Source organism: Gopherus evgoodei, chromosome 11 (genome assembly GCF_007399415.2).
Source record: "Gopherus evgoodei ecotype Sinaloan lineage chromosome 11, rGopEvg1_v1.p, whole genome shotgun sequence".
Classification (NCBI taxonomy): Eukaryota; Metazoa; Chordata; order Testudines; family Testudinidae; genus Gopherus; species Gopherus evgoodei.
Genome location: NC_044332.1, coordinates 59,708,732 through 59,734,175, shown reverse-complemented (window position 1 = coordinate 59,734,175; position 25,444 = coordinate 59,708,732). Strand labels below are relative to the sequence as shown.

Here is a 25,444-nt window from a genome sequence, read left to right as displayed (position 1 = left end):
GAATAGCATCTGTGATAGAACCTGCAGTGTTGCTAGCCTTGGAGAAAAATCCCGTGCACTTCTTGAGGTTGGTCACAAATAAGTCTATTACTGGGCACCCTAGCAATGGAAAACATGGAGGAGAATGTCTTTCTGATTGACCATTCAAGATGGTCTGTGAAAACCCCCTTGTGCAATCTGTTATTGCGTTTCTCACTCCTGAAAGGTGAAAAGCTTTCAGGGAAACATTGTGATGAATACACAGACTCCAAAGGAGGATAGTTTCCCAGCACAGCTGAGACAGTTTTGCACCTCCTTGATGTTCGGGTAAAACATACCTGTGGTGTTGTCTGTGAGAACTTGCACCACCTGTTTTCTGAGGGAGGGCATTAATACTACCAGGCCAGATGAATAGTTCTAAGTTCCAACCTGTTTATATGCAGGGAAAACCTTCTGGATATAAAAATGCATATGTTCCTTGGGTCCAATCACCAACTCGGAGAGTGAAGCACTCAAGTAGATACACAAATCTGCACATCCAGATGGCGGCTAGAAGGAAGAAATACTGAATGAAACCAGCCTTGCAGACAGTGAAGGTGAAGTCCAGCATGTAGAGTTACATACATCCACAAGGCCATGTGGCACAGGAGATGAAGGCAAGTATGCACTGTTGTCATTGACCTGGACCTGAGGTCATTGGAAAGGGCGACCACAGATAGGTAGCTGTTCTTTGAGAGATAAGCCCGGGTTGTTCTGGCATTGAGGTTTGCTCCTACAAAAATTATGCATTGAGTGCATTATAACTGAGATTTCTCCAAATTAATTTCAGGCCTAGATGAGATCACTAGGACATTGTTTTGGATCTGGTCACTAGATGCTGCCTGCTCCAGCCAGTTGATTCAGGTAAGGAAATAGTTGAATGCCCAAATCATGGAGGTGGGCTGCTATCATTGACTGAAGACCCTAGGGGCTGTTGACAAACTTAAAGGGAGCACTGTGTATTAGTAGTGGTTGGTGCCTACCACAAAATAAAGGTACTTCCTGCATCACTGCATAGAAGTACACATCTTTTACATCGAGCAAAACATACCAATCTCCTTTTTCCAGGAAAGGGATAATAGAAGAGAGGTTAACCATCTCAAACTTGATCTTTCTGATGACATAGTTTAGCTTTCTAAGGTCTACAATGGGACAGAGGCCCCTAGTTTCCTTTGGGACCACGAAGTGCAAGGAAAAAAAGTCTTTTCCTCTCGGTTGGTAAGGAACTTTCTCTGTCTCTCCCAATTAAGTAAAGAAAGTAAATAAGGAAGTGTTATTTACTCCTTCTCATAACACAAGAACTAGGCGTCATCAAATGAAATTAATAGGCAGCAGGTTTAAAAAAACCAAAAGGAAGTATTTTTTCACACAATGCACAGTCAAACTGTGGAACTCCTTGCCAGAGGATGTTGTGAAGGTCAAGACTATAACAGCATTCAAAAAAGAACTAGATACATTTATGGAGGATAGGTCCATCAATGGCTATTATCCAGGATGGACAGGGATGGTTTCCCTAACCTCTGTTTGCCAAAAGCTGGGAATGGGCGACAGGGATGGATCACTTGATGATTACCTATTCTGTTCATTCCCTCTGAGGCACCTGGCATTGGCCACTATCAAAAGACAAGATACTGGGCTAGATGGACCTTTGGTCTGACCCAGTATGGCCGTTCTAATGTTCCTACATAATTCTAGAAGAGACCATAGTTCTTGAAGTTACACATTCTCATGTGAGGGGTCTGTTAAAAAAGAGGGGAAAGGGGGGATGGGAAAAGAAAGAGAAATTAATTGGATAACATATCCCTCCTTTACTGTGCTAAGTACCCACTTGTCTGATATGATATTTTCCAAAGCACAGTAAAAAAGGGATAAGTATAACTCAAAGGAAGGAGATAGCATTGGCACATTGTCCATTACCAAAAAGTAAAAATGACTGCTTTGACGTTGTAGACATCTGGTGAGAAGGGCACATCACAGCTGAAGATGGCTAGCAACATTTAGGAGGTCTTGACCTCTTCCTGGGAGGGATATTGTGGACTCTGTTGGAAAGAGGGTGTATACAAATACTGTGACCTAACTAGGTTCCTTTTTTTAGCTGGAGTGTAAACTCTTAAAGAGTGAAGAGGTGCATGGTATTACCTGTTTCTGTAGAAAATTGTTAACACCCTTCAGATAGTAAGTCCTCTCTTGTGATGTGCATACTCCTTTGGGATGCCTGAAGCCTGCAGCCAGGAAGTATGTCACATAGAGACTGCAGTGGCCATGGAGCATGAGGCAGCATCAGTGGATCTGTTGCTACTGAAGAGATGTTCACACTATAAGATGTCCCTAAGACACTGCTGCTAAAAACTGGTCAAGAAATTCCTCTGACAGTTTATCAGAGAACTTGGAAATAGCAGAGAAATTAATAAAGTTATACTTAGTTAAAAGAGCCTGGTCATTGGCAACTGGCTTTTGTAGTCTAGTAGTGTAATAGATTTTACAGTTGAATAAACCTAGCTTCTTAAGCTTCATATCTTTTGGAGTGGTTTTAGGATGGTTTTAGCAAGGCTGCTCATTACCAGGTCCTACTATAAAAGAATCAGGAACTGGATGAGTAAAGAAATGCTCAAACCCTTGCTGAGGAGCCTGGAATAGAGTCTAGAGTCTGTCAAAGAGACTTTGTTGGCTCTAACGAGGCCTCATTAATAGGAAAGCCAAATTTTCCTAGAGTAGAAGTCTTCAAAATATCCAGGAGAGTGTGCAGATTTTCTTGCACAATCTCCGCCTGCACTCCCGGAGAAGTAACCATCCTTCTCGTGAGATTCCAGAAGACTTTAAAATCTTCCGGGTCGGAGTGAATAGGGGAGATGTTGATTCCAGGGTAAAAGCTTCATCTGGTGAGAAAGAAGGAATGTGAGAAGAGGCAATAAAGACTTTTTAGTAATTCACTCTCCTCCACGTCAGGTTCCATGACAGCAGGTTGAGGAATAGGCGCAGGATACTGAAAAGATGTCTCATGCACTGAGAGTGAGGGGAGACATTCTCCCAGGAAGTGAATTAGATGGGGGTCTAAAATCCCTTGGTGCAGCCCAAGACCAATATGGCTATGGAGGATATTGCATGGTCATACTCCATCAGTGGAGGGGGACCCCAAGCTGCAACTTTCCTGCATGAGAACCGGTCTTGATCCTTAGACCTGATAATAGAAGATCTATAGGAAGAGCTGAAGGATCTTGGAGGACAGACAGGTCCTTCCTCTTCCGAGCCCATAGAAGATACATAAGCCTCTTCATAGTAGTGGATAGCTGGTCCCATAGCTTTTCCAATAGGTGTTCTGATGGCTGATGTGGGGTCAATAAAAGATACAGGTTGGAGTGGCTGAAAAGCTGATGAAGAGGTTGGTACCGGTCGTGCTGGAATAGACACTGTGTGTGTTGTCAGTGCTGAATGCATCAGTGGAGCTGAATGGATAGTCAGTGCTGGTTGCACCATTGGTGCCAGGCATGTCGATGGTGCCAAGTGAGATATCGGTGCTGGGTGCACTGGCAGAGGGGATTGTGTAGTCAGTATCAGTTAGGTAAATACCAGAGCCAGCTGCAGTAGAGAGAGTCAGGCAGGTAAAAACAAAGAAGTTCCCTTGCTGCTAGGAAGGTCTGAAGAGTAGAAGGCACGTCAGCTGAATGTATTAGTTCTGACCGTGCCAACAATGTTGGAGGGTCCAGAGACCAATGGGAAGGCCCTGGAACAAGTGAAGACACTGGCCTCTGCAGTCCACATGGAGCTGGAGTCAACAGTGCTACCTCTGATGGAACAAGTGAGCACTTTGAATTGTGAAGTTTCAAACCGGAACCAGAGGATTTACCAGATGAGAGTTTGGGAGAAGACCAAGACTTAGAGGTCTTGTCAGAGTCTGAATGTTTAGATCTCTTCAAACTAGATAGAGAAGAGGAAGCATGACATTCACTCCCAGATTTATGTTTGGAGTCAAAATCTAGAGGAGTACTCTGACTTGACCCAGAGTCCCCGGAGTCATGATCGTGACTTGGCTCAGATGCAAGTTATGTCACCTCCTTCATGAGATGATCCTTAAAGGTAACAGTCTCTCTAATTCTTAGTGTGGATAGGAAAGGAGGTACAAATAAGACATTTGTCCCTGCCATTTCCCTCACCCAAACAAATCAGACAACTCTTGTGCCTAGCCATAAAACCTGAGAATCCTTTCATAATAAATCATCCAGGTACTAATAAAATTATAGCTAAAATAACGACACTGTACTATAGTATCGATAAAAACTGTATACAGGTAAGTTTTCAAAAGTTGGCTGACCAAAGCTAAAGCCACGGGGAGTTCCAACTCTTGCCATGGTAGATATAAGGAACCAACAGGGAGCCGATAGATATACTCATTTTATGCCTTCTCCTGAGGGCACAAATCAAGAGAGGGAACATTAGTCTCCTAGTGATACTGCTGTGCACTGAGCTCACAAACATCTACAGTGGAATCTATATGTGCACAATTACTCGAAGGAGCACAAGCAATGTTCAAATTCTGTGAATGAGTTCTTACTATAGTTTTTATACTATAGGTAAGACTAATATCATTAACTGTGTTACAAACTGATAATATATATTTGTTAAGGTTCAGTATATACTTGTAACACTGCTTTATCAGTATGGAGTATATCATATGCTGCTGTTGCAAACAAAAGGCAATTTGATAGTGGCATATCATTTGAAGTGTCCAGAGATTTTCATAAAGTGAGTAAATCTAAAAAAAATAAATAAATCACATGTCTCTGACAAAACTAAATTAACTACTACTAGATTTCAATCAGTTTTGTTTTGTTTTTCCCCAGGTTTCTTCATTTTCTCCTGGTTTCCCACTATTTTATCAAATAATTTCAAACACATTTGACATGAACTGCAATAAAATCTCACTTTCTGTCTTTATTATAGCTATATTATCAATGAAAGTGTTTGAAGATAAACCAGAGGATAAATACAGAATAATTATGAGAATGACAAATATGATTTAACACTTGATATTAATTGTTTATACACTGCGCTAAAATGATGTGCTGTACAGTGTACATCCATTTCAGCTATTTTAGCTAATACTTCATACATTCAGCATTCATTTCAAACTTAACATAGGACATTCTCCAGTTCTTTGATGGTCTGAGATGTCTCCTTCAGGACTGGCTAATTTAGTGTGTTGTGGAAACAGGCTGCTATAGTGGGCTAAAGAGGCCAGGTTAGGATTTCTGAGTGGACTCAATAACATCTGGAAAAGCCTCTCACAGGCTAGGAAGGACTCTTACCACAGCCAGTCTAGCTCCAACTTGAACAGCTGCCAATTTAAGTTTGAGAACTTTCCATTAACACTTTGAAATCTTTACATATTTCAGCTCCCGAATGTATCTCGGATCCTATCCCATCCTATTCTAGGCTCCACTCCTTCCTCTCATCTGACTGCTCTGTGTCCTGTAAATGTGCACATGCCCTATAAAGTAAGGGATAGGAGACAAGAAAATCAGATCCCGTCTCTCAACTCTGCCTCATCAGCTTCCTCCCCTGTTATTCAGGGAAGCTGCAGGGACAAGAGTCTCACAGATACAGGGAGTCAGGACTTCCTGTCACTGAGGCAGAAAGCGGCCTACTGTTGGAAAACCAAGCCTGCAGGGAGTGCAGGCAGGTCAAGAACAGGAGCATCTCTGCCTGCTAGGGAGATGAGGATTTCCAACACTTTCAGAGGAGTTAGCAGAGGAGGAATGGAGTGATTTCTGTTTGTGCACGGGAGATGGCTTGTAATTGGTAGAGTCTCTACTTCTAATTCTCCCTCCTTGACCTCCTGTTCCAAAGATAACTGACACCATGCAATCTTGATGATTGAAATAAGACAGGAAGGAACACATATAAGACACAGAGAGAGATAATTAAGCTAAGTTCTTATATATATATTTACTATGCATACCATTTCAAACAGTCCATTTTGCACTATGATAGGAGATAATGTGATAGCACTGGTTTCTTTACAATAAGAACTGTGAACTGGACATTTTTTATGCAAAGATCAGAAACATCATATAATTTTCTTTTATCCTCTTTTTTTCCATAATTGACTTTTAATGCAGGCTTAATGCACTGGGTGATTGTATACTAAAATGTCAGCAAGCTATTCTAAAAATGAAAATAAATAAAATAAAATAATGCAGTAGCAGCAGGCTTTTTAATATCGCACATTACATTTTTTACTATTACTATGTGACTGAGCAGCAGGCAATATAAGGTGATTTTTTTTTCTGCTTCTGAAATTTCCCAGTGCCTAGTGCACACTTAATAATTCACAGTATGATAATGCACTGTAATTATCCATATAGAATCCTATGTGCAGAATACACAATAAAAGTAGAAATTATTCTTACATCTAGACACCTTGAACTGAATTCTGATTTTTGTTTCTGACCGAAAAGGATGCTTTAAACCATCTTTCTAGTCATTACAAAGGCTGAAACACCACAAATTTCAGAGTGAAAGCTTTTCACAAATAATTTTGGATATATTTATGTATAAATAAAATGTGATACCTGAAAGAGATTTACAGCCATTGAGGTTATCAGGTTGTGTTTCATATCCATCTGCACATAAGCATTTGTAAGTTCCATATGTATTGATGCATTGCTGACTACAGGGGAAGCCAGAGGAACATTCATCAATGTCTACACATGTTTTGCCATCATCCTTGAGCCAGAATCCAGGCCAGCATTTGCACTGGGAAAGAAAAGCAAGAACACTCATTTTTTATTATTGTTGGTGTCTTTCTGTTTAGCATAAACTTACTAAGAATGGCTTAGAAATTAGAAATTGAGGCCAGAGTAGTCTGGCACCACCAACCTTTCAACAACTTTAAAATCATCTTTTTTGACCTACTGTTTTAACTTCAGGTAACTTTCTATGTAACAGGAATTTATCCAATGGCACATTAGAGATGTTTGTTGGAGAATTGTCCTACTGAAGTGAAATTAGCAGAATTTACTTTTTCTACAGTTTAACAAAATGTTAGGTCTTCTTCCCTTTCTACTCGACTATGACCATATGACAAAATTAACATTTGGAATGAACAAGAACACTAGAGTGTAAAGATCTAAAGAAAGTATGGTTACTTACCCTAGTACTGTGGTTATTAAAGATGTCCTTGTGATTGGATTCTTTTGGCCAGCAACGTCCGTTTGGGCTGAAACTGTACCATAGGAGCACCTCTGTGTTCCCCATTTCCTCACTGCCCAAAAAGATCAAGGACGAACTGCATCCAACTGTTCTCCAATTCCTTCACCAACACAAAATCAGGATTCCGTAGCAGCAGGGAAAAACGGTGGGTCATGGAATGCATGTGAACATCACATTTCAAAGAAACAGTTACTGTAGGTAAGTAACTAATCTTTCTTCTTTGATTGACTGTTCCCATGCATTTCACTTCTGGTGACTTATAAGCAGTGACCCCATAGACAGGCTCATGCTCAGTGTCTATTTAAATAGTGATTGTAGGTCAGCTATGTCAAAGCAAGCTTCTGATCTTGATGTCTTGCACAGGAAATAGCGTTTTGAGAAAATATGGACTAGTCTCCATTTAACTAACCTTCAAAAATCAGAAATTAGTCAGCTTCCTAGGGAAGGTGCAGAAGCTACCTGTGATGTGGAATATAACCTGCATGGAAGGATCTAATCTAGCTCACTCACAGCACGATATGATGTAATTAGATATCCATTTAGAGAGTTTCTGGGTTGATATTGTCAGACATTTAATCCTATCTGCAGACTCTAGAAATAGTCTAGGGAAGCTCTTGCATGGTTTTGTCCTATCCAGGTAAAGTGAAAAAGCCCTAACTACACTGAGTGTGGGCAGCTTGGCTTCCCCCTGCTTGAAGGATGGCTTGGGAAAGAAAACTGGCAGATGAATCATCTGTTTCAAATGAAAGTCAAATGATCTTTATTAAAAACTTCAGTTGAGGCCTAAAGGCCACCTTATACATAAACGACACTATGTTAGGTATACCAGCCATAAATATCATATTGTTGAAGGCAGGACCCATTAACCAGTGGTGAGTTGGAGCCGGTTAGCACCGGTTCACAAGAACTGGTTGCTAAATTTAGAAACCGGTGTAGAACAGGGTTGCTAAAGGGGCGGGTGGGTGGATAAACTCCAGTCTGCAGGCCACATCTGGCCTGCGGGATCATCCTGTTCGGCTCGCCTGAGTTTTCAGCTGGGAAGGCTCCCCCGGCCCCTCCTCCGCTTCCCCCCCGTCACAGAGCCGCAGCATGCAGAGCTGCTGGGGCCAGCACAGGTCTGCAGCTCCTGCTGCTTTGAGCAGCATGGTAAAGGGGCCAGGCTGGGAGGAGGGGTTGGCAGGGCCGCTCAGAGCCGCATGGTAAGGGGGCAGGGCTGTGAGCTGCGGCCGAGTGGCAGGAGATCAAGCCCCATTGGAGTCATGCTGCTGCAGCGCTGTTCAGGGCCGCTCCTGGATGCGACGGACTGAGGTTCTGGGAGATGGGGAAGGCAGGGGTAAGCAGCATGGTAAGGGGCCATTGAGGACCCGGTAGGGAACTGGTTCTTAGGATTTTGGGTGCTCATCACTGTCATTAACCTAGATTTAGATTCCAGGAAGGAAGGGGGTCATAGACTGTGGGAAACACAGGAATCAGGCCCTTTAGAAATCTAGCAATTATAGGGTGGGAAAAAATGATGTGACCTTGGCAAAGGGAAAGTGATACTAAGTTTACTCTTATAGAGCACTTTTGAGATTAAAAAAGGTAGTAAGGAATCAGGAAAACTGAAGGAGACAGATAGTGTTGTGTTGCCCAAATAAAGAATCTATTTTATTTGGCTGCAGATAATCCTTCCTGTCAGTTGACATAACACATCGTTGTTGTGTTGTCAGTCAGGATCTGGCCCATTAGTCCACAGAACACAGGATGAGACACTGTGGAGGCTAGTTGTTTATATAAAGGATAATCTCTTCTACAGTCTAGAGGCCTTGGGTCTGAAGATGGTCCAGATGAGCTCCCTACCCAAGCACGGAAGCATCTGTCACCAGTATCTTGGTGAAAAGAGGTGGACACAATGGTACTCCTTTGCAAACCTTGTGAGGATATTTCCACTAATTTAACAATGAGAGTATTTCTCAAGGGACTTGCATCCTCATGTTTAATGTTTGTTGGGTAAATATACATATTTCAACAACCCTTGCATGCAGCATAAGTGAAGTCTAGCATGCTGTGCGACATATGTGCAGAAGGCCACATGACTGAGAAGTCTAAGACAGACTCTTTCTGAAGATTAAGGGTGAACATGCAGCTGGTTGATGAGATCTACTGTAGAACAGAATGTGTCCTGTGGCAGACAGGTTCTTGCTTTGTAGAATTTAGTGCTGCCACCATTAATTCTATTTTTTGGTTTGGTAATAGAGATTTTTTTTCCTTATTGATCCTGAAACCCATGGTGGTGAAAAGTTGCAGGAACAAGTGAAAGTTGTTCACCTGTTGTGGTGATCTTTCTCCAGTGAGCCAGTGGTTCCTCCAGTTTTGAGGTGAGGGATACCTGGATTTCTCGCTTTCTTAGTGAGCCATTATGACAGCCAAGCATTTGGTACACACACTAGTCCTTGGTGCTGTTGAAAGAATGAAGGACAGGATTCTGTCCTGATAGGGGGAATTTCTCACTTGGAATCTCAGGTATTTTCTGTTTCCTGGGTGAAATAGTATGTAAAAGCAAGCATCTTATAAATTGAGAACCATGAACCAGTCCCAGGAAGCTAAGGATGGGATTATACAGGGTAGAGTTACCATGCTGAATGTAAAACTGTGGATGAAGGTGTTGCATCACCTCTAATCCAGATTAGGCATCAGCTCCTGCCCACCCACACACCTTCTTTTGCAGAATTAGAAAATAATGAAAATAAAATACTTCCCTCTGAACTCCAGAGTGGAGCTGGGCAGATGATGACTATTCTGTTTCACAGTAATTTTTAATATTTCAAAATTGTTTTTTGTTCCACATTGTAAAATAGTCTAAAACTTTTTAAACATTTTTGCACAAAAGGAATTTTGTCAAACTGTCCATTTTCAGATAGGAACCTGAGCACTTAAATACAGAAGAGGCACATGTGTGTGGCTAGGGCACTGGACTGGGATGTGCGAGATCAGATCTGAGTCCTTGATATGCCTGACTCAGAACAGTTTTTTTCATCCCAGACCAATCTCACGTCCCCGGCCAGTGCCTTGACCAGCAGGTATATAATGTGAGACTCACAGAAACATTTAGGGACGAAGCCTGTTCAGGCCTAGTTGAGTCTTTTTCTCAGGATCTGAGGAGGCTCTCTTCAAGTTCTCTAAGAATAATAGTTTAAGTCAAGCTTCTCTCATCTTTTGAGGAATTTTCAATAAGAAATGAACACCTATTGGGGATACGCCCTTCCTGAGGCAAAATACAAAATTCATTTTGAGTGCTCACCATGCAGTAGAATAGTTACAACACAAGAAGGTTTCTAACCATCAGAGGAGTGAAGTTCTGGAATAGCCTTCCAAGTGGAGTAGTGGGGGCAAAAGACATATCTGGCTTCAAGACTAAGCTTGATAAGTTTATGGCAGAGATGGTATGATGGGATAGCCTAATTTTGGCAATTAATTGATCTTTAACTATTAGCAGTAAATATGCCCAATGGCCTGTGACGGGTTGTTAGATGGTGTGGAATCTGAGTTACTATAGAGAATTCTTTCCTGAGTTTCTGGCTAGTGAGTCTGCCCACATGCTCAGGGTTTAGCTGATTGCCATATTTGGGGTTGGAAAGGAATTTTTCTCCAGGGCAGATTAGCAGAGGCCCTGGGTGTTTTTCACATTCCTCTGCAATATGGGCCATGGGTCACTTGCTGGAGGATTCTCTGCCTTAAACCACAATCTGAGGACTTCAATAGTTCAGACATAGGTTAGGGGTTTGTTACAGGAGTGGCAAGCACTTCCCAAGTTGTGGAGAGGCGGCTACCTGTATTTAGCAGATCTCAGAGGTTAAAAATTAGAATTTTCAGGTGGCCAAGAGTCTTCCACTTTTGAAATCCATTCTCTTGTTCATGTGTGAAATCACATATGGCATAATCTGCTTGACTTCTGAAGCCATGTCTGCCACAGTGGCAGGAAAATGATTCCTGTGACTAAAACAATAGACAGAAGATCCCTCCTCCAACCCCAGAAAAGTAGCCTGGCCATTCAATCACAGATTTTCTTTTCCAGAAGTAGTTGGAGGTGGTCTAGAATTCCTTACTTGATTCACAGAACCAAAGTCTACCTTACGAGTGGCCCCAAGTTTGCAGTTCAACAGGAGCCGATTTAGGTGGAAAAGAACCTACCACCCACAGAAAAGGGGATGAAACTAATTCAATAAGGCAGGCTTGTCATTATAAAACAAGAGGTAACAAACATTAGGGAATCCAGTCAAATGTTAAACAATCATTCTGAAGGTATGAAGGTCCAGGTGGAGTCGCACATCAGGGGAAGAGTGAAGAATTTCTTGAAATTTGGGCCAAAACAACATTCAACCAATGGGTCTTAGACATGGAAGATATATAATTAAGTTTATTATCATATGCTCCAGCATCGTCATTCTATTAATGAGCAAAATGCATGAGCAAAGTTGCATGCACACAACTGGATGGCACATTTCAAAATTTTGTCCATTAACAGTGCATTGTTCAATTTTTCCTTGTTAATTGAGTAATTAGTTCAATTAACTTGGGAAAAGTTTACTATTTGTATTAATTACTATTGGAGGCATGGTCTTATAAGCAACTCTCAGATCATTTGTATTTTTTGCACATCAGCATGATTTGTTTGGGTTTTTTTAAGTGCTGTATCTTTGGACTTTTGTTATTGTAGGTTCATCTTCATCACCTTTCAAGTAAAATAGTCATGTATTAGTTTTTACAAATACATAGAAATAAATGTTAAAATTACTTCATGTACATCTTCCTATAGGTTATAATTTGAATTTAAGCTCCTCCTTTTTACACAACTGATGATCATTTGCATACCTCATATCTTAATTTGCATAGGTTTGTGATTTTGATTAGGTTACTTGTTTGATTAGGTTACTTGTACTGCATTCTGAAGTTCTACTACATGGTTATGTGGTTTAAACAATCATAGTTAAGGATTAAGAACTTATATTATACTATATTACACACCATGACTACCAACCTTGTACCCAACAGGAAAATCCTGACAATCTTGAGAACAGCCACTGATTTTCTTACTCAAGCATTCATTGATATGGCAGTTTCTCTCATCAGATCCATCACCACAATCCTCTTTATTGTCACAGACATCTGTTTGAGGAATACACTTGCCATTTTTGCAAATGAAAAAAGAACTGTTGCATGACTGTTCTGGAAAAAATAAAATAAAATAAAACAAATGAAGAGTATGTCATTGGTTCTCATACTTTTCCCATAGTGTGACCTAGCTCTGATATATTTTTTCATGGACCAACTCCAATCTGTGGGGACCATATTTTCTCCTGTTTGTGACTGATCTCATAAGATTGCTTGCATGAAAAAAATATATGTGTAAATTTTACTTTAGTTTTAGATATCTATGTTAAGATAAGTGTTTACTCCTTTCTGAAAAAAAGTTAATCATATTATCTAGTCTTCATTTCATCTTCCCTTTCCATCAGTTTGGTTTTGTTTAACAAGAAATAATGAGAAGAGCAAGCATCATGCAGCACCACCTCTCTGCAGACCACCAGTGAAAAAGCCATAAATTGTATATTGGAAATTATGCACATGGGGACAAAAAAGCTGCCCTATGTATATTAAAAATATCACACACTTGATATAGTCTTCTGGGAAAAACACTGGAAAAATCATAATGCATTTGTAGAGCTATCTAACATTGAAGATTATTTTTGGTAGCAATGGAGAACTGTCATAGTAAAATCCTTTAATAGAGTCCTCCAGCCCCCCCCCACCAAACAAACAAACAAAAACACTAGCTATCTAAATCCTAATTTGGAAAATGTAACAGGAAAATTAGATGATTCAGAAGCATCCAATATATTCAACTAAAGAACTTAAGAATGGCCAAATTGGGTTAGACCAATGGTCCATCTAGCTTGGCACCACTTCCAGCAGTGGCCAGTGCCAGATGCATCAGAGGGAATGTGCATCAGAGGGAAGAGGGTAATTACTGAGTGATCCTTTCCCTGTCATTCAGTCCTTGATTCTGGAAGTCAGAGGTTTGGGATACCAAGAGCATGGTGTTGCATCCCTGACCATCATGGCTATCTTCTATGAATTTATCTAATTCTTTTTTGAACCCAATTATACTTTTGCCCTTCACGACATCCCCTCATAATGGGTTGACTATGCATTGTATGAAGAAGTACTTCCTTATGTTTATTTTAAACCTGCAGCCTATTAATTTCATTGGGTGACCCCTAGTTCTTGTGTTATGTGAAGGGGTAAATTACACTGCCTTATTCACTTCTCCACACCATTCATGATTTTATAGACCACTATATTATTCCCCTTAGTCATCTCTCTTCTAAACTGAGCATTCTCAGTCCTTTTAATCTCTTCTCACGTAGAAGCTCACATAGCTTACACCTATTTATTTGTGCTTCCCCTTCTCTGTACTTTTTCCAATTCTAATACATCCTTTTGAAATGGGATGACTAAAACTGCATGCAACATTCAAGCTGTGGGCGTACCATGGCTTTCTATAGTGGCATTACGATATTCTCTATCTCTTTCCTAACAGTTCCTAACATTTTGGACTGTTGCTGTACACTGAGCAGATGTTTTCAGAGAACTGTACATGATGACTGCAAGATCTCTTTCTTTAGTGGTAACAGATAATTTAGACCTCATCATTTTATATGCATAATTGGGATTATTTTTTCCAGTGTGCACACTTTTCAATTATCAACATAGAATTTCATCTGTCATTTTATCACCCAGTCACCCAGTTTAGTGAGATCTCATTACTTTTTGCAGTCCTCTTTGTACTTAACTAACTTGAATAATTTTTTAACATCTGCAAATTTTACCACCTCACTGTTCACCCCCTTTCCAGATCATTTGTGAATATGTTGAACAGCACAGGTCTCAGTACAGATTTGTGTGAGACCCTTATATTTACCTCTTTCCATTGTGAAAACTGACCATTTATTCCTACCCTTTGCTTCCTATCTTTTACTGATCCACGAGAGAACTTCCCTCTTATCCCACGAGTCCTTACTTTGCTTAAGAGCCTTTGGTGAGGGACCTTGTCAAAGGCTTTCTGAAAGTTCAGGTACACTATATCCCCTGGATCACCCTTGTCTACATGTTTGTTGACCCCCTCACAGAATTCTAATAAATTGGTGAGGCATAATTTCCCTTTACAAAAGCCATGCTGATTCTTCCTCAAGATCTTATGTCTGATAAACTTAACTATAGTAAAGGATAAAATTATCAGCCTGTACTGAAGTTAAGCTTACCTGCCTGTAATTGCCAGGATCACCACTGGAGCTCTTTTAAAAAATGTGATTACATTAGAAATCCTTCAGTCACCTAATACAGAGGTATTGTCTAGTCTATACTAGCTGGAAACACATGTGTAAACAAACTACAAGCTACCCTAAACCATCTGGTGTGGCTACCTTTATTTTATCACTTGAGATCAATCAACTACAGAATCCTTGGTTGTGCAGGACTGACAAATTACAACTGAATCCTCCTCACAGGATGAATGAAGCATTAAAGAGACAGGACTGTACCATCTAGTTATTAGGATTATAGTCTTTCTATCTACAATTCTAAAATAAGTTTGTTGGGAAAATACATATATGTGATTTAAAAATAAATAAATATGAACCTGAACTTCTGCATTTTATGTTTATAGGAGCTTCATCAGAATGATCTGGGCAGTCAAAGTCCCCATCACATTGCCACTGAGAATTTGAGAGACACCTTCCATCAGCACAACTGAATTCTCCAGGATTACAGTGACGATACCCTAGAAACAGAGTAATCAAAGCTTTACTGCTTCATAATGTGCATATGCATATATTTTCACATAATTTCATAACAGAGTCTATACACGTAAACACATTTATCTCCTTCTTTCTCTAGAGAGAGAGATACAGAAAGATAAATATGCATATACATCTCAAAAGACAGACTCCTTAAAAAGACAAAATCCTCCATGCAGCTCTGGAAGCTGCATGACATTATTTTCTGAGATGCTCAAATAGATTTCTGCCAGAAAAAAACAAAAAGGACAACAGAAGGGAGTTTCTGCCAGAGTTTAATAAGAAAAAATCTACAAATGGCAAAAACTCGAAAGTCAAATACAAATTTTCATCCCTCACAATTTTAAAAAAATAAAAGTCAGGTTTTTTTAGGTGGAAAAATCATAATTTTTCTGCAAGAAACCAAATCAAATGGATGAAATTCATGTTCTTTTCCCAAGTAGCAGAATTTTGCCATTTTTGTACAAAGCATGTTTCATTGGAGAAAAAAACATAACATTTTATGTTGAGTGCATGCATACTCATGAAAATATTAAGCTATGCATGGGAATAAAAATAAAGTCAAAACTGACCTGCAGCTGTTTTTCCCGCCTTTTTGAATGCTTACATTTCAACAGATTTATCCAGAAAAAAATAAAATTTTCAAAGCTCTAAAAATATGACTTGCTCTTTCTGATGATGGTTGTTTTTGAAGCTTTGTTTCATCTGCACAAATCTTACATGAGCATTAGCAGAAGGAGAAATATAAGACCAGCTAACTTTCCCTTAGTTATTCTATGTGATTTGTGTATAGCTCTTCCCTGCCAGCAGATGGAATCAGAGCACTTGACCTTCTGAGAGAAGACATCCCTCTGTATCCAAGAACTTTATTCTCTCAGTATCCTCCATTGACACTTTGAATGGCGTTAATGTACTACTGGAACCATAAAACATAATTATCTTGTATCTAACTTGTAATAATCACTAGAGAAGCCAGAATAACTCAATAGGGAAACTTCATAAAGCTGTAACTTTTTAAAAATGGACTGTCTTTAATTCTATCTTAAAAAAAATGAAACCTCCCTTTATGGATTAATTACTCATGTCAGGCCAGGCCTCCGCTACACCTGAGACACCTTTGTGTCAATGGCTGTCTCAGTGAAAGCTTCCACTTCCCATCTGTAGTGTCTGGCAAAGACATGCATTTAAAACCAGGTCAATCTAGATCTGACACACAGGATGATCTCTCTATGGTGCTCCCACAATCTGGTTGAACAGGCTTTGAAGAAATGTGGCACTAAAATTGGATCATCTTTCATATTTCTAGACAAGCTTCCCCAGTCAGTTACTCTAGTTAAATAGAAATGGTTAATGCACATGGTCCTTTTCTTTTCTGGAGGATCTCATGGAGAACAAAGCATTTCTCTGCATACTCTCCTGGAGACATCTCATCTCAACAGAGTCTGAAATTCCCATATTCTTATGGACAAATAAATAATCACTAAGGATAAGCTTTGAAAGAATAATTTAGGATTATAAAATGGAACAGAATTCATATTGAAACAATTATCAAAGATTAATAGAATAGTAAAAATATTAAGAGAATTCAAACCCAAATTCAGATGCAAAAGAGGACTAGATCATCTGAGCATTGGCCTAATTTTGGTAATTTCCTTGAAGACTTCCACCATAACTGAATATCACCTAACTAGAAATGATAGACTAACTATAAATGCAGCAAATTGTTCAAATTGCAGCTTCAGTGAAATATAGACTCTTATCTAAACAAACTCAGGAAACAATCAGGATGTCTACTATCTTGGCATTGAGGTACACCAAGAAGAAAAGTATTTTTCCTTCTGATTCTAAAGTGGGTGAAGTGCCTTGACTGCAACATTACCTTTTCTGAAAAAGTTTCATCTTTTAATGCCAACAGGCAGGATATAAGCAATAAATTGAGATGGGTTTTCATGGTAAACTGGGTTCTAGATCAAGAATTTCTTTGTCGCTGGGTACCTTAGCTGGCTTGGCAGGCAGAGGCTGACCTGCTCTGGCTATACTGTCGACCATGGCTAGTTGAGACTGTTACAGTACATCATAGAAATAATAGAAATGTAGGCATGCAATGCACCTTGCTAATCATCTTGTCCAGTTCCTTGCAGGGAAGCAGGACTACATATTATCTAGATCATCCTTGACAGATATTTGTCTAACCTGTTCTTATAAACCTCCAAATGCTGGAGATTCCACAACCTCACTAGATAGTTTGTTCCAGTTCTTAATTAGGAAGTTTTTCCCAATGTCTAACCTAAATCTCCTTTGTTGCAATTTAAGCCCATTCTTGTTCTGTCGTCAGTGGTTAGGAGAACAATTTAAGTAACCTTTTACATACTTAAAGGCTGTTATTCTGTTGCCCATCAGTCTTCTCTTCTCCAGTCTAAACCTTTAATCATTTTTGTTGCTCTCCTCTAGACTTTCTCCAATTTGTCTGTATCTTTCCCAAGGTGTGATGTCCAGAACTGGACACAGCTGAGACCTAATCAGCGTGGAGTAGAGCCAAAGAATTACTTCTTGTGTCTTTCTTACAATACTCCTGTTAATACATCCGATTTGGAGTGGTGTGAGCACTTGTTGCCAGTGAGTCCCAATGTGTGTTATGAGGCTGTGCCTGTTAGCACTGAACCTTATTATACAGTATGATTTCCTAAATACAGTCTCATTGTTCCCAGTATGGCAATTTGATGTGCCCTAGTGTGTAGTACTGCAGCAATATAGATGGGAGCTCTAGGGAAAAATGGTAACTTGCCACAGTTCCTACACTTGAAGTCAATGCACACTGGACATGCAAACTTGGAATCATCTTAAAAACAGTGTCCATTCAGGCCATTTACTCTCCCTTTGCTTGAATAAGATTGTAAAGGCATAAAAGGAGGAGTAGCCATAATTATCCTTCATTTCCTTCAACTGCGAATCTCCTCTCTGACAAATTCCAGAGAAGAAGGAAAGGTGGTTTTGGAGTGTGGACCCATATCAACAATAATTCAGGAAGAATCACAGTTACTACAGTAAGTAATCTTTTTTTCTCATTTTGAGAATTGCTCATTTGGATATCTAAGCTTTGGAGATTAAAAAGGAGAAGTAACCATCCAGGAGATGGGTCTGAGGAGGAGTAGTTTAAAGTGACTTAGATTTTTTTCTCCTGAATTGGTAATCAGATTACAGGGCAACCTGAGGCAGCAATGCTACATAAAATTATATACAGAGTTCAAGGTATCCACTTTGCATATATCAGCGATGGACTCTGCGCAAAGGCATGCTGTGGAAGCTGCATTAGGGCTAAGTAAGAGTTTTTTGATATCTGTTGGTGGATGTCAAGTAATTAACATTCATGGTTATTTAGCTGAGTTGGACTAACACATGTGTCATGAAAAGTGTGGGGAACCTGCAATTAGGCTTGATCCTATATAGATAATAATTTAAGACCTCTAGAGGTCTACAATATGGATCCTGACCTTCCCTGTTGGGAGTAATTAGGAAAATTGCAGGCTGATTAATGAACTAATTCAGTTGAAAATCATAGACCATTCTAGGCAAGATGTACTTTATCCCTATGTAAGACGGTTAGGGCTGCAGATTTGTCACAGTATTTTTTAAAATAAGAAATTACAGAGCAGTCACGGCGAATTTAGTAAAAGTCATGGTTTTAGGGGGAAATGGTGTGTAAAGCCACAGTATATATCATATTGAGACAGTTTGTGTGTGACCAAATTTGAGTGAGTAGCATTTGCTGCCTGGTGCACAGGGTTGCAATGCCATTCAGGTTTGGCCCAGACTTTTGTCATCACTGAGGATTGGTCAGGCCAAACCTGAGAGGCATTGTGACTCCTTGCACCTGAGTTGCAACACCAGAGTGGAGAACCAGGAGCAACCCTTCAGGACAGGTGACATTGCTTTGGAGTGAGGGTGGGATGGATTCACTCTCCAGCCTTTCACCCTCAGTTGCTCCTCCTTATTGGGCCATTACTATGGTTGCATTGCTGAGCAGAGGGCACTGCTGCAGGTGGCCAGTGTCCTTTCTCTCAAATTTGAAGTCACAGAAGTCATAGTACACCTCTACCCCGATACAACGCTGTCCTCGGGAGCCAAAAAATCTTACCACGTTATAGGTGAAACCACGTTATAACTAACTTGCTTTGATCCGCCGGAGTGTGCAGCCCCACCTCCCCGGAGCACTGCTTTACTGCGTTAGATCCAAATTCATGTTATATTGGGTCGAGTTATATTGGGGTAGAGGTGTATCATGATAAACTTGCAGCCCTAAACATGGTATAAGGAGATTCAGCTCTCAGGTTGGTGAACATCTGGGTTGATGTTATTGCTTTTAGGAGTGCCATTTTAACTGAGGAATGCAGAGAGCGCAGTCTGGCAAAGGCTTATAAGACACTGTAACTTCCCATGGACAATATTCAAATGCCATAGCGGTCGCATTTCAAAACAATGGAAGGAACATGTGAAACTAGCCTTTCAGAAATGTGGCTAGTGTCTGATGAGTGAAAAAAAGGTCAACTCATATGTCTGAGGGTAGAAAACTGAGATAGTCAATTGGGTCCTGACAGACTGAAACAATTTTTTTTATTGTTGCAGTTGCATCCAAATAAAATAGGGCTCAAGGGATGTTTCAGATCTTCCCCCTTTGATCTTTCCAGATGGAGAAAGTTTTCCACCTCATTAAGCATGTTTCTCTGGTCAAAAGCATCAGATTTTCCAATTGGATATTTTAAACTACAGTAAACCACTGTAGTTCTAATGCTTCCAGAAAACCAGAAGCCAAGCTGTCAGACAGAGAATTCAGAATTAGTATAAAAATCTTGTCCTGAACCTGCGTCAAGAGATCTGGCAGTATCGGAAGACTTTAAGGCCCAAAGTCATTTCCAGGAGGAGAACTAAAATTACTGAGCCCAGGCCAGAGCTATTATCAATATCTAAACTCCATCCTGTCTGACTTTCATAATACTCTTGTGGATCAATAGAACTGGGGGGAGGAAATAGAAAACAGAGGATTTCCTGACCTGAAATCCAGAAGTGAATCATCTGTGAATGATGCTGCACTGCCTCTAGACTATCCTGAGACATCTGGCATTCTTCTCTCTCTCTCTGGTGACAAAGACCTAGGGCTTTGCCTCCTTTTGGGACAAATAATGAAGGACTGAGTCCACCATTTAGTACTTCTATTGCTTAAGGAGTTTGGCAAGACATTGTTTTTCCTTGGCAGAGGAACCATTGGCCATTGGAATGAACTGATGGTGGATGCTGCAAACACAGCATTAAATTAACTGATTTGTGTTAAACTATCTGGGTTAAGGTTTTTAATTGTCCAAAGTAGGTAACAGATAATAAAAGGTCATTTTAAACCTATACATATATTGTGCAAAAATGTCATTAGCTTCAGGTATTTTGAGGTTTAGGAGTCTCTGTGTTTCATTACCATAGTGTCTGCCTGCATCTAAGCTGGCATCCTCCACTTGTTTAGAAACTTTGCCTCTACTAGCTATGGACTGTTTATAAAAAAATCGGTTCAGACCTATGTCAATGGAGTAGACTGCACTAGTGTGCAAATTCTCTTTTAGATGCCAGGCAGCATTGTTCACCAGCGGTTCTCCATGTCCCATAAATTAGGGATGCTCTTGGAAAGCACCCTACATACTGTGCCAAATCACTGAAAGGTATGACACTCCTGAAGTATAAGACTCCCAAGATACAGTGACAAGTTGTTCTGGACCTGGACTCTGCTGGCATGGTGCCTTCTCAGTGCAATAGTGCTGAGCATATCTACAACACTAGCACCATTCCCTGCCATGTGAAGGCCCTCCTGACTTTTAATGACAATTAATGTTGAGCCTGTTTGGTATATTGATTCCTCTGATCATTGGCACTGCACCTGTGGTAATAAGCCTCTCCAGTGAATCTGCACAACTTAGGCCTGGTCTACACTACGCGTTTATACTGAATTTAGCAGCGTTAAACCGATTTAAGCCTGCACCCGTCCACACAAGGAAGCCCTTTATATCAATATAAAGGGCTCTTTAAACCGGTTTCTGTACTCCTCCCTGATAAGAGGAGTAGCACTGAAATCAGTATTGCCATGTCGGATTAGGGTTAGTGTGGCTGCAAATCGACAGTATTGGCCTCCAGGCGGTATCCCACAGTGCACCATTGTGACCACTCTGGAAAGCAATCTGAACTCGGATGCACTGGCCAAGTAGACAGGAAAAGCCCTGCGAACTTTTGAATTTCACTTCCTGTTTGCCCAGCTTGGAGCTCTGATCAGCACGGGTGGCGATGCAGTCCCAAATCCAAAAAGAGCTCCAGCATGGACCATATGGGAGATACTGGATCTGATCACTGTATGGGGAGACGAATCTGTTCTATCAGAGCTCCGTTCCAGAAGACGAAATGACAAAGCATTTGAAAAAATCTCCAGGCTATGATAGACAGAGGCCACAGCAAGGACTCAGCACAGTGCTGTGTAACAAGCGTAATGGAAAGCCAAAGAATCAAATGGACGCTCATGGAGGGAGGGAGGGGGGACCGAGGACTCCAGCTATCCCACAGTCCCAGCAGTCTCCAAAAAGTATTTGCATTCTTGGCTGAGCTCCCAATGCCTGAACGGTCAAAAACATTTTCGCCAGTAGTTCAGGGAATATGTTGTCAATTTACCCTGCTCTCCCTCTGTGAAAGAAAAGGGAAAAAATAGTTTCTCGCCACTTTTCAATGTCACCGTATGTCTACTGGATGCTGCTGGTAGATGGGGTGCTGCAGAGCTAAACAGCAGCATCCTCTCCCCTCCCTTCCCCGGTGGCAGACGGTACAGTAGAAAAGGACTGATAGCCGTCCTCGTCATCATCCTGTGAGTGCTCCTGGCTGGCCTCGGGAAGGTCGGCCGGGGGCACCTGGGTGAAAATGGGAATGACTCCCTGTCATTCCTGGCAGACGGTACAAAATGCTGGGTAACCATCCTCATCATAGCAAGCTGAAGCCTTTGCTCCATCAGCCCCCCCCTACCCTTTCGTGTCTAAAGAAAAGATTCTGTACTCTCTGGACTACCATAGCAGCGGGAGGCTGTGTTCCTCTCCCTCCCACTCTTTAATGTCCTGCCTGGACTATCATAGCAGCTGGAGGCTGCCTCCCCCTCACTTTATCTCACTAAAAATTCAATGTTTCTTATTATTGCATTCTTTATTACTTCATCAGACAAATGGGGGGACACTGCCACTGTAGCCCAGGAGGGGTGTGGGAGGAGAGAAGCAATGGGTGGGGTTGTTGCAAGGGTACTCCCTAGAATGGCATGCAGCTCATCATTTCTGTGGGATCTCTGGGGCTCTGACACAGAGCGGCTGTGCTCTCTGGCAGACTTGCCCCAGATTCTAGGCAGGACTGACTCTATTTTTAGACAAAACATAAAGAAGGGAATGACCTGGGGAGTCATGCCCATTTTTGTCCATGCGCCCCCGGCCGACCTCAGCGAGGCCAGCCAGGAGCACTCATGACAGCAGCAGATGGCACAAAATGATTGAAAACTGTCATCTCATCACCAATTTACAATGGCAGACGGTGCAATAGGGATGGTAACCATCTCTGCTACCTTGCAAAGGCAAATGAATGCTGCTGTGTAGCACTGCAGTACAGTCTCTGTCAGCAGCATCCAATACATATACGGTGACAGTGACAAGAGGCAAAACAGGCTCCATGGTTGCCATGCTATGGCATCTGCCAGGGCAGTCCAGGGAAAAAGGGCGCGACAAGATTGTCTGCCATTGCTTTCATGGAGGAAGGATTGAGTGATGACATTTACCCAGAATCACCTGCGACACTGTTTTTGCCCCATCATGCATTGGGATTTCAACCCAGAATTCCAATGGACAGGGGAGACTGCAGGAACTATGGGATAGCTACCCACAGTGCAATGCTCCGGAAATCAACGCTAGCCTTGGTACATGGACGCACACCACCGAATTAATGTGCTTAGTGTTGCCACGTGCACTCGACTTTATACAATCTGTTTTACAAAACCGGTTTATGTAAAATCAGAATAATCGCGTAGTGTAGACATACCCTTATTGTCAACACCCAGTCTGTCCGGCACACTGGGGATAGTAACTATCATTGCCATGGTTGTGGCACCCACACATACTGGTGCATGAGCACCCATATTTTTGGTGTATTGGCACCTAGATTGTCTTCTCCACTAAATGTATAGAGTGCATCATGAGTTTCTAAAGTGGCCATTGCCATTATTTCAAAATATCTGTAGGCACAGTTTTAAAACATGTGTCCACTGGTAATCCTGAATATATTTTTGTTCACCTTAATTAGCTCCTCAGAGCATCCAATGCAAAATAAACTTAGAGTATCAGCAGCTGTTTGAACCTCAAAGTGGTGACAATAAGTAATTCTAAAGTTTTGCATAGAATGACTTCTCAAGTCATCCCTTAATACAGCCTTGAAGTGCCATGCAACACCTTCAATGTGCCAAAGCTTCATAAAATATATCAGGACTGGTTTACTATGCCAATCTGGATGGCAGATAGAATTGAAATAAAAAAAATAATAATATATAAATTCATGTCAAGTGCACAGAAAGCTTTTAAAGTTGTCCTGGATTGAAATAATGCCTTCAAGCAAGATGCTCTTTCAGAAATAAGAAAAGAAGTGAAATGCTGAAAAGATTGACATTTTGGGAACACAGAAGCCAAATGGTTGAATAATGGAGTAAACACAAAACAAAATCTTTATTATGAACTGGCTGGAAACCAGAACAATAGACAGAGTTTATCTGTCATCTGTCTAAAGAACATTTAGACTGGGCACTGGCTTCTGGGAGCTATTCTCTGATTGTGCTCAGGCAGGATCTAGAATTTTCAAGCACATGGGAGTGCATATAGTCAGAGTATACTCAACTGGTTGAACACCAAGGATGACTTACAGGTACCTCAGAGAGCAAAAAACTTGAGACCCCCATGAGCCCTTGAGAGTAAGAATCCTATGATGATGATATCTTTAAAAAAATACATATTTACTAAATATATAAACAACAATACTCTAATCACTTTGCTGCCTTTAGTGGAATTCCTGAAATGTCAGCTACAGCCAGATTCCAGATCCCTTTGAACTACATCCCCCCTTTGGAACTGGGGGAAAGAAACTGCCCCATACCATTACCTGTTTCTATCATAAACATGTTGGCACTAGACAAATAATTTAAAAGCTTGAAGACAGGTCCATTGTAAGATTAGATGGGAATCCTCATTGTTGCCCTTACATCCGACGAAGTGGATATTCACCCATGAAAGCTCATACTCCAATACATCTGTTAGTCTATAAGGTGCCACAGGACTCTTTCCTGTCTTTATTTTTATCTTCTCCTATTGTTCTCATCTTACCATGTAAGTCCTTTGAAGCAGCCAGTCCATATGGGTCTGTACTGTAAAACACCATGCACATCTCTGATGCTATATAAGCAATAGAATAAATAAATATTAACAAATAATAGGCCTCAAGAAGAAATTGAACCTCATTCTGAAGTTTGTGAATCATCTTCAGATTGTGAAGGTTGCCCCCAAGCAAACCTTGGTAGGCGTGACATTCCACCTTTCTTAATTTATGCCCCAAACTGCTCTAGGATTGGAAGATCATCAAGATCATTGATTTGATCAGGGATTCTGAGTTTCTCTAAGCAGAGAGAGTAGTCTTCTCTTGTATCAACTATGACACCTTGCCCTATAAGACTAATAGGCAGAGTCAAGGAATCTGAAAATTTCCAGCTCAAATGCTGTTCTTCTGTAGTTTGCAGGGCATGGATAAAGAACAATTATGTGTCTAGGAAGAGAGGACCACATGATACTTTGATGTTGAGAATAGGTTCTACAAAGGAAGGGAAACCCCCCCTGTGATGGTACAAATACTTCCCACAAAAATTTGTGACATATGAACACTGCTGACAGTAAAGAAAGTCCACACAGTGTTCCCTCCAAGATGTCATGAGACCACCACAGAGGAGGAGGAGCTGGAGTCAAGGGATGATAAAGAAGGCACACTGGTTGTCATTCTGTTATGGCTGCTGTTTCTGAGGTATTGAGGTGCTTGCACTGACTGTGGCAGGAGCAGGGCTGATTTGGTTGCCCCATTCCTCCCCGTTTTACCAAGGGAGCAGCTCTCGTGCTGCCTCTTACAATGAGTGGTATGGTGCATTTGGGAGTGGGCAACTTTTCTCCTATGCCCATTTAGTCTTGGTGATGTGGAAGAAGCCTTCCTGTTCCTAGGACAAATTAACCAGCTTGGTAGTTGTTTCACTTGCAGGATACAGAAACACCAGAGGATTCTGAGAGGGCAAGGCCCTTAGGTAG

General features: G+C 40.9%; 1 protein-coding gene across 1 annotated transcript in view; it reads right to left on the bottom strand.

Annotated features, from left to right (window-relative positions):
• The window catches only part of LRP1B (LDL receptor related protein 1B), an 875,307-nt gene that overhangs the window by 224,130 nt on the left and 625,733 nt on the right, over positions 1-25,444 (bottom strand). The window contains exons 52-54 of the mRNA XM_030580310.1: positions 14,906-15,046; positions 12,245-12,432; positions 6,588-6,771 (exon numbers count right to left, since the gene is read on the bottom strand). Coding sequence (XP_030436170.1) covers positions 6,588-6,771; positions 12,245-12,432; positions 14,906-15,046 — 513 coding nt within the window. The remainder of the gene's footprint in view (positions 1-6,587; positions 6,772-12,244; positions 12,433-14,905; positions 15,047-25,444) is intronic.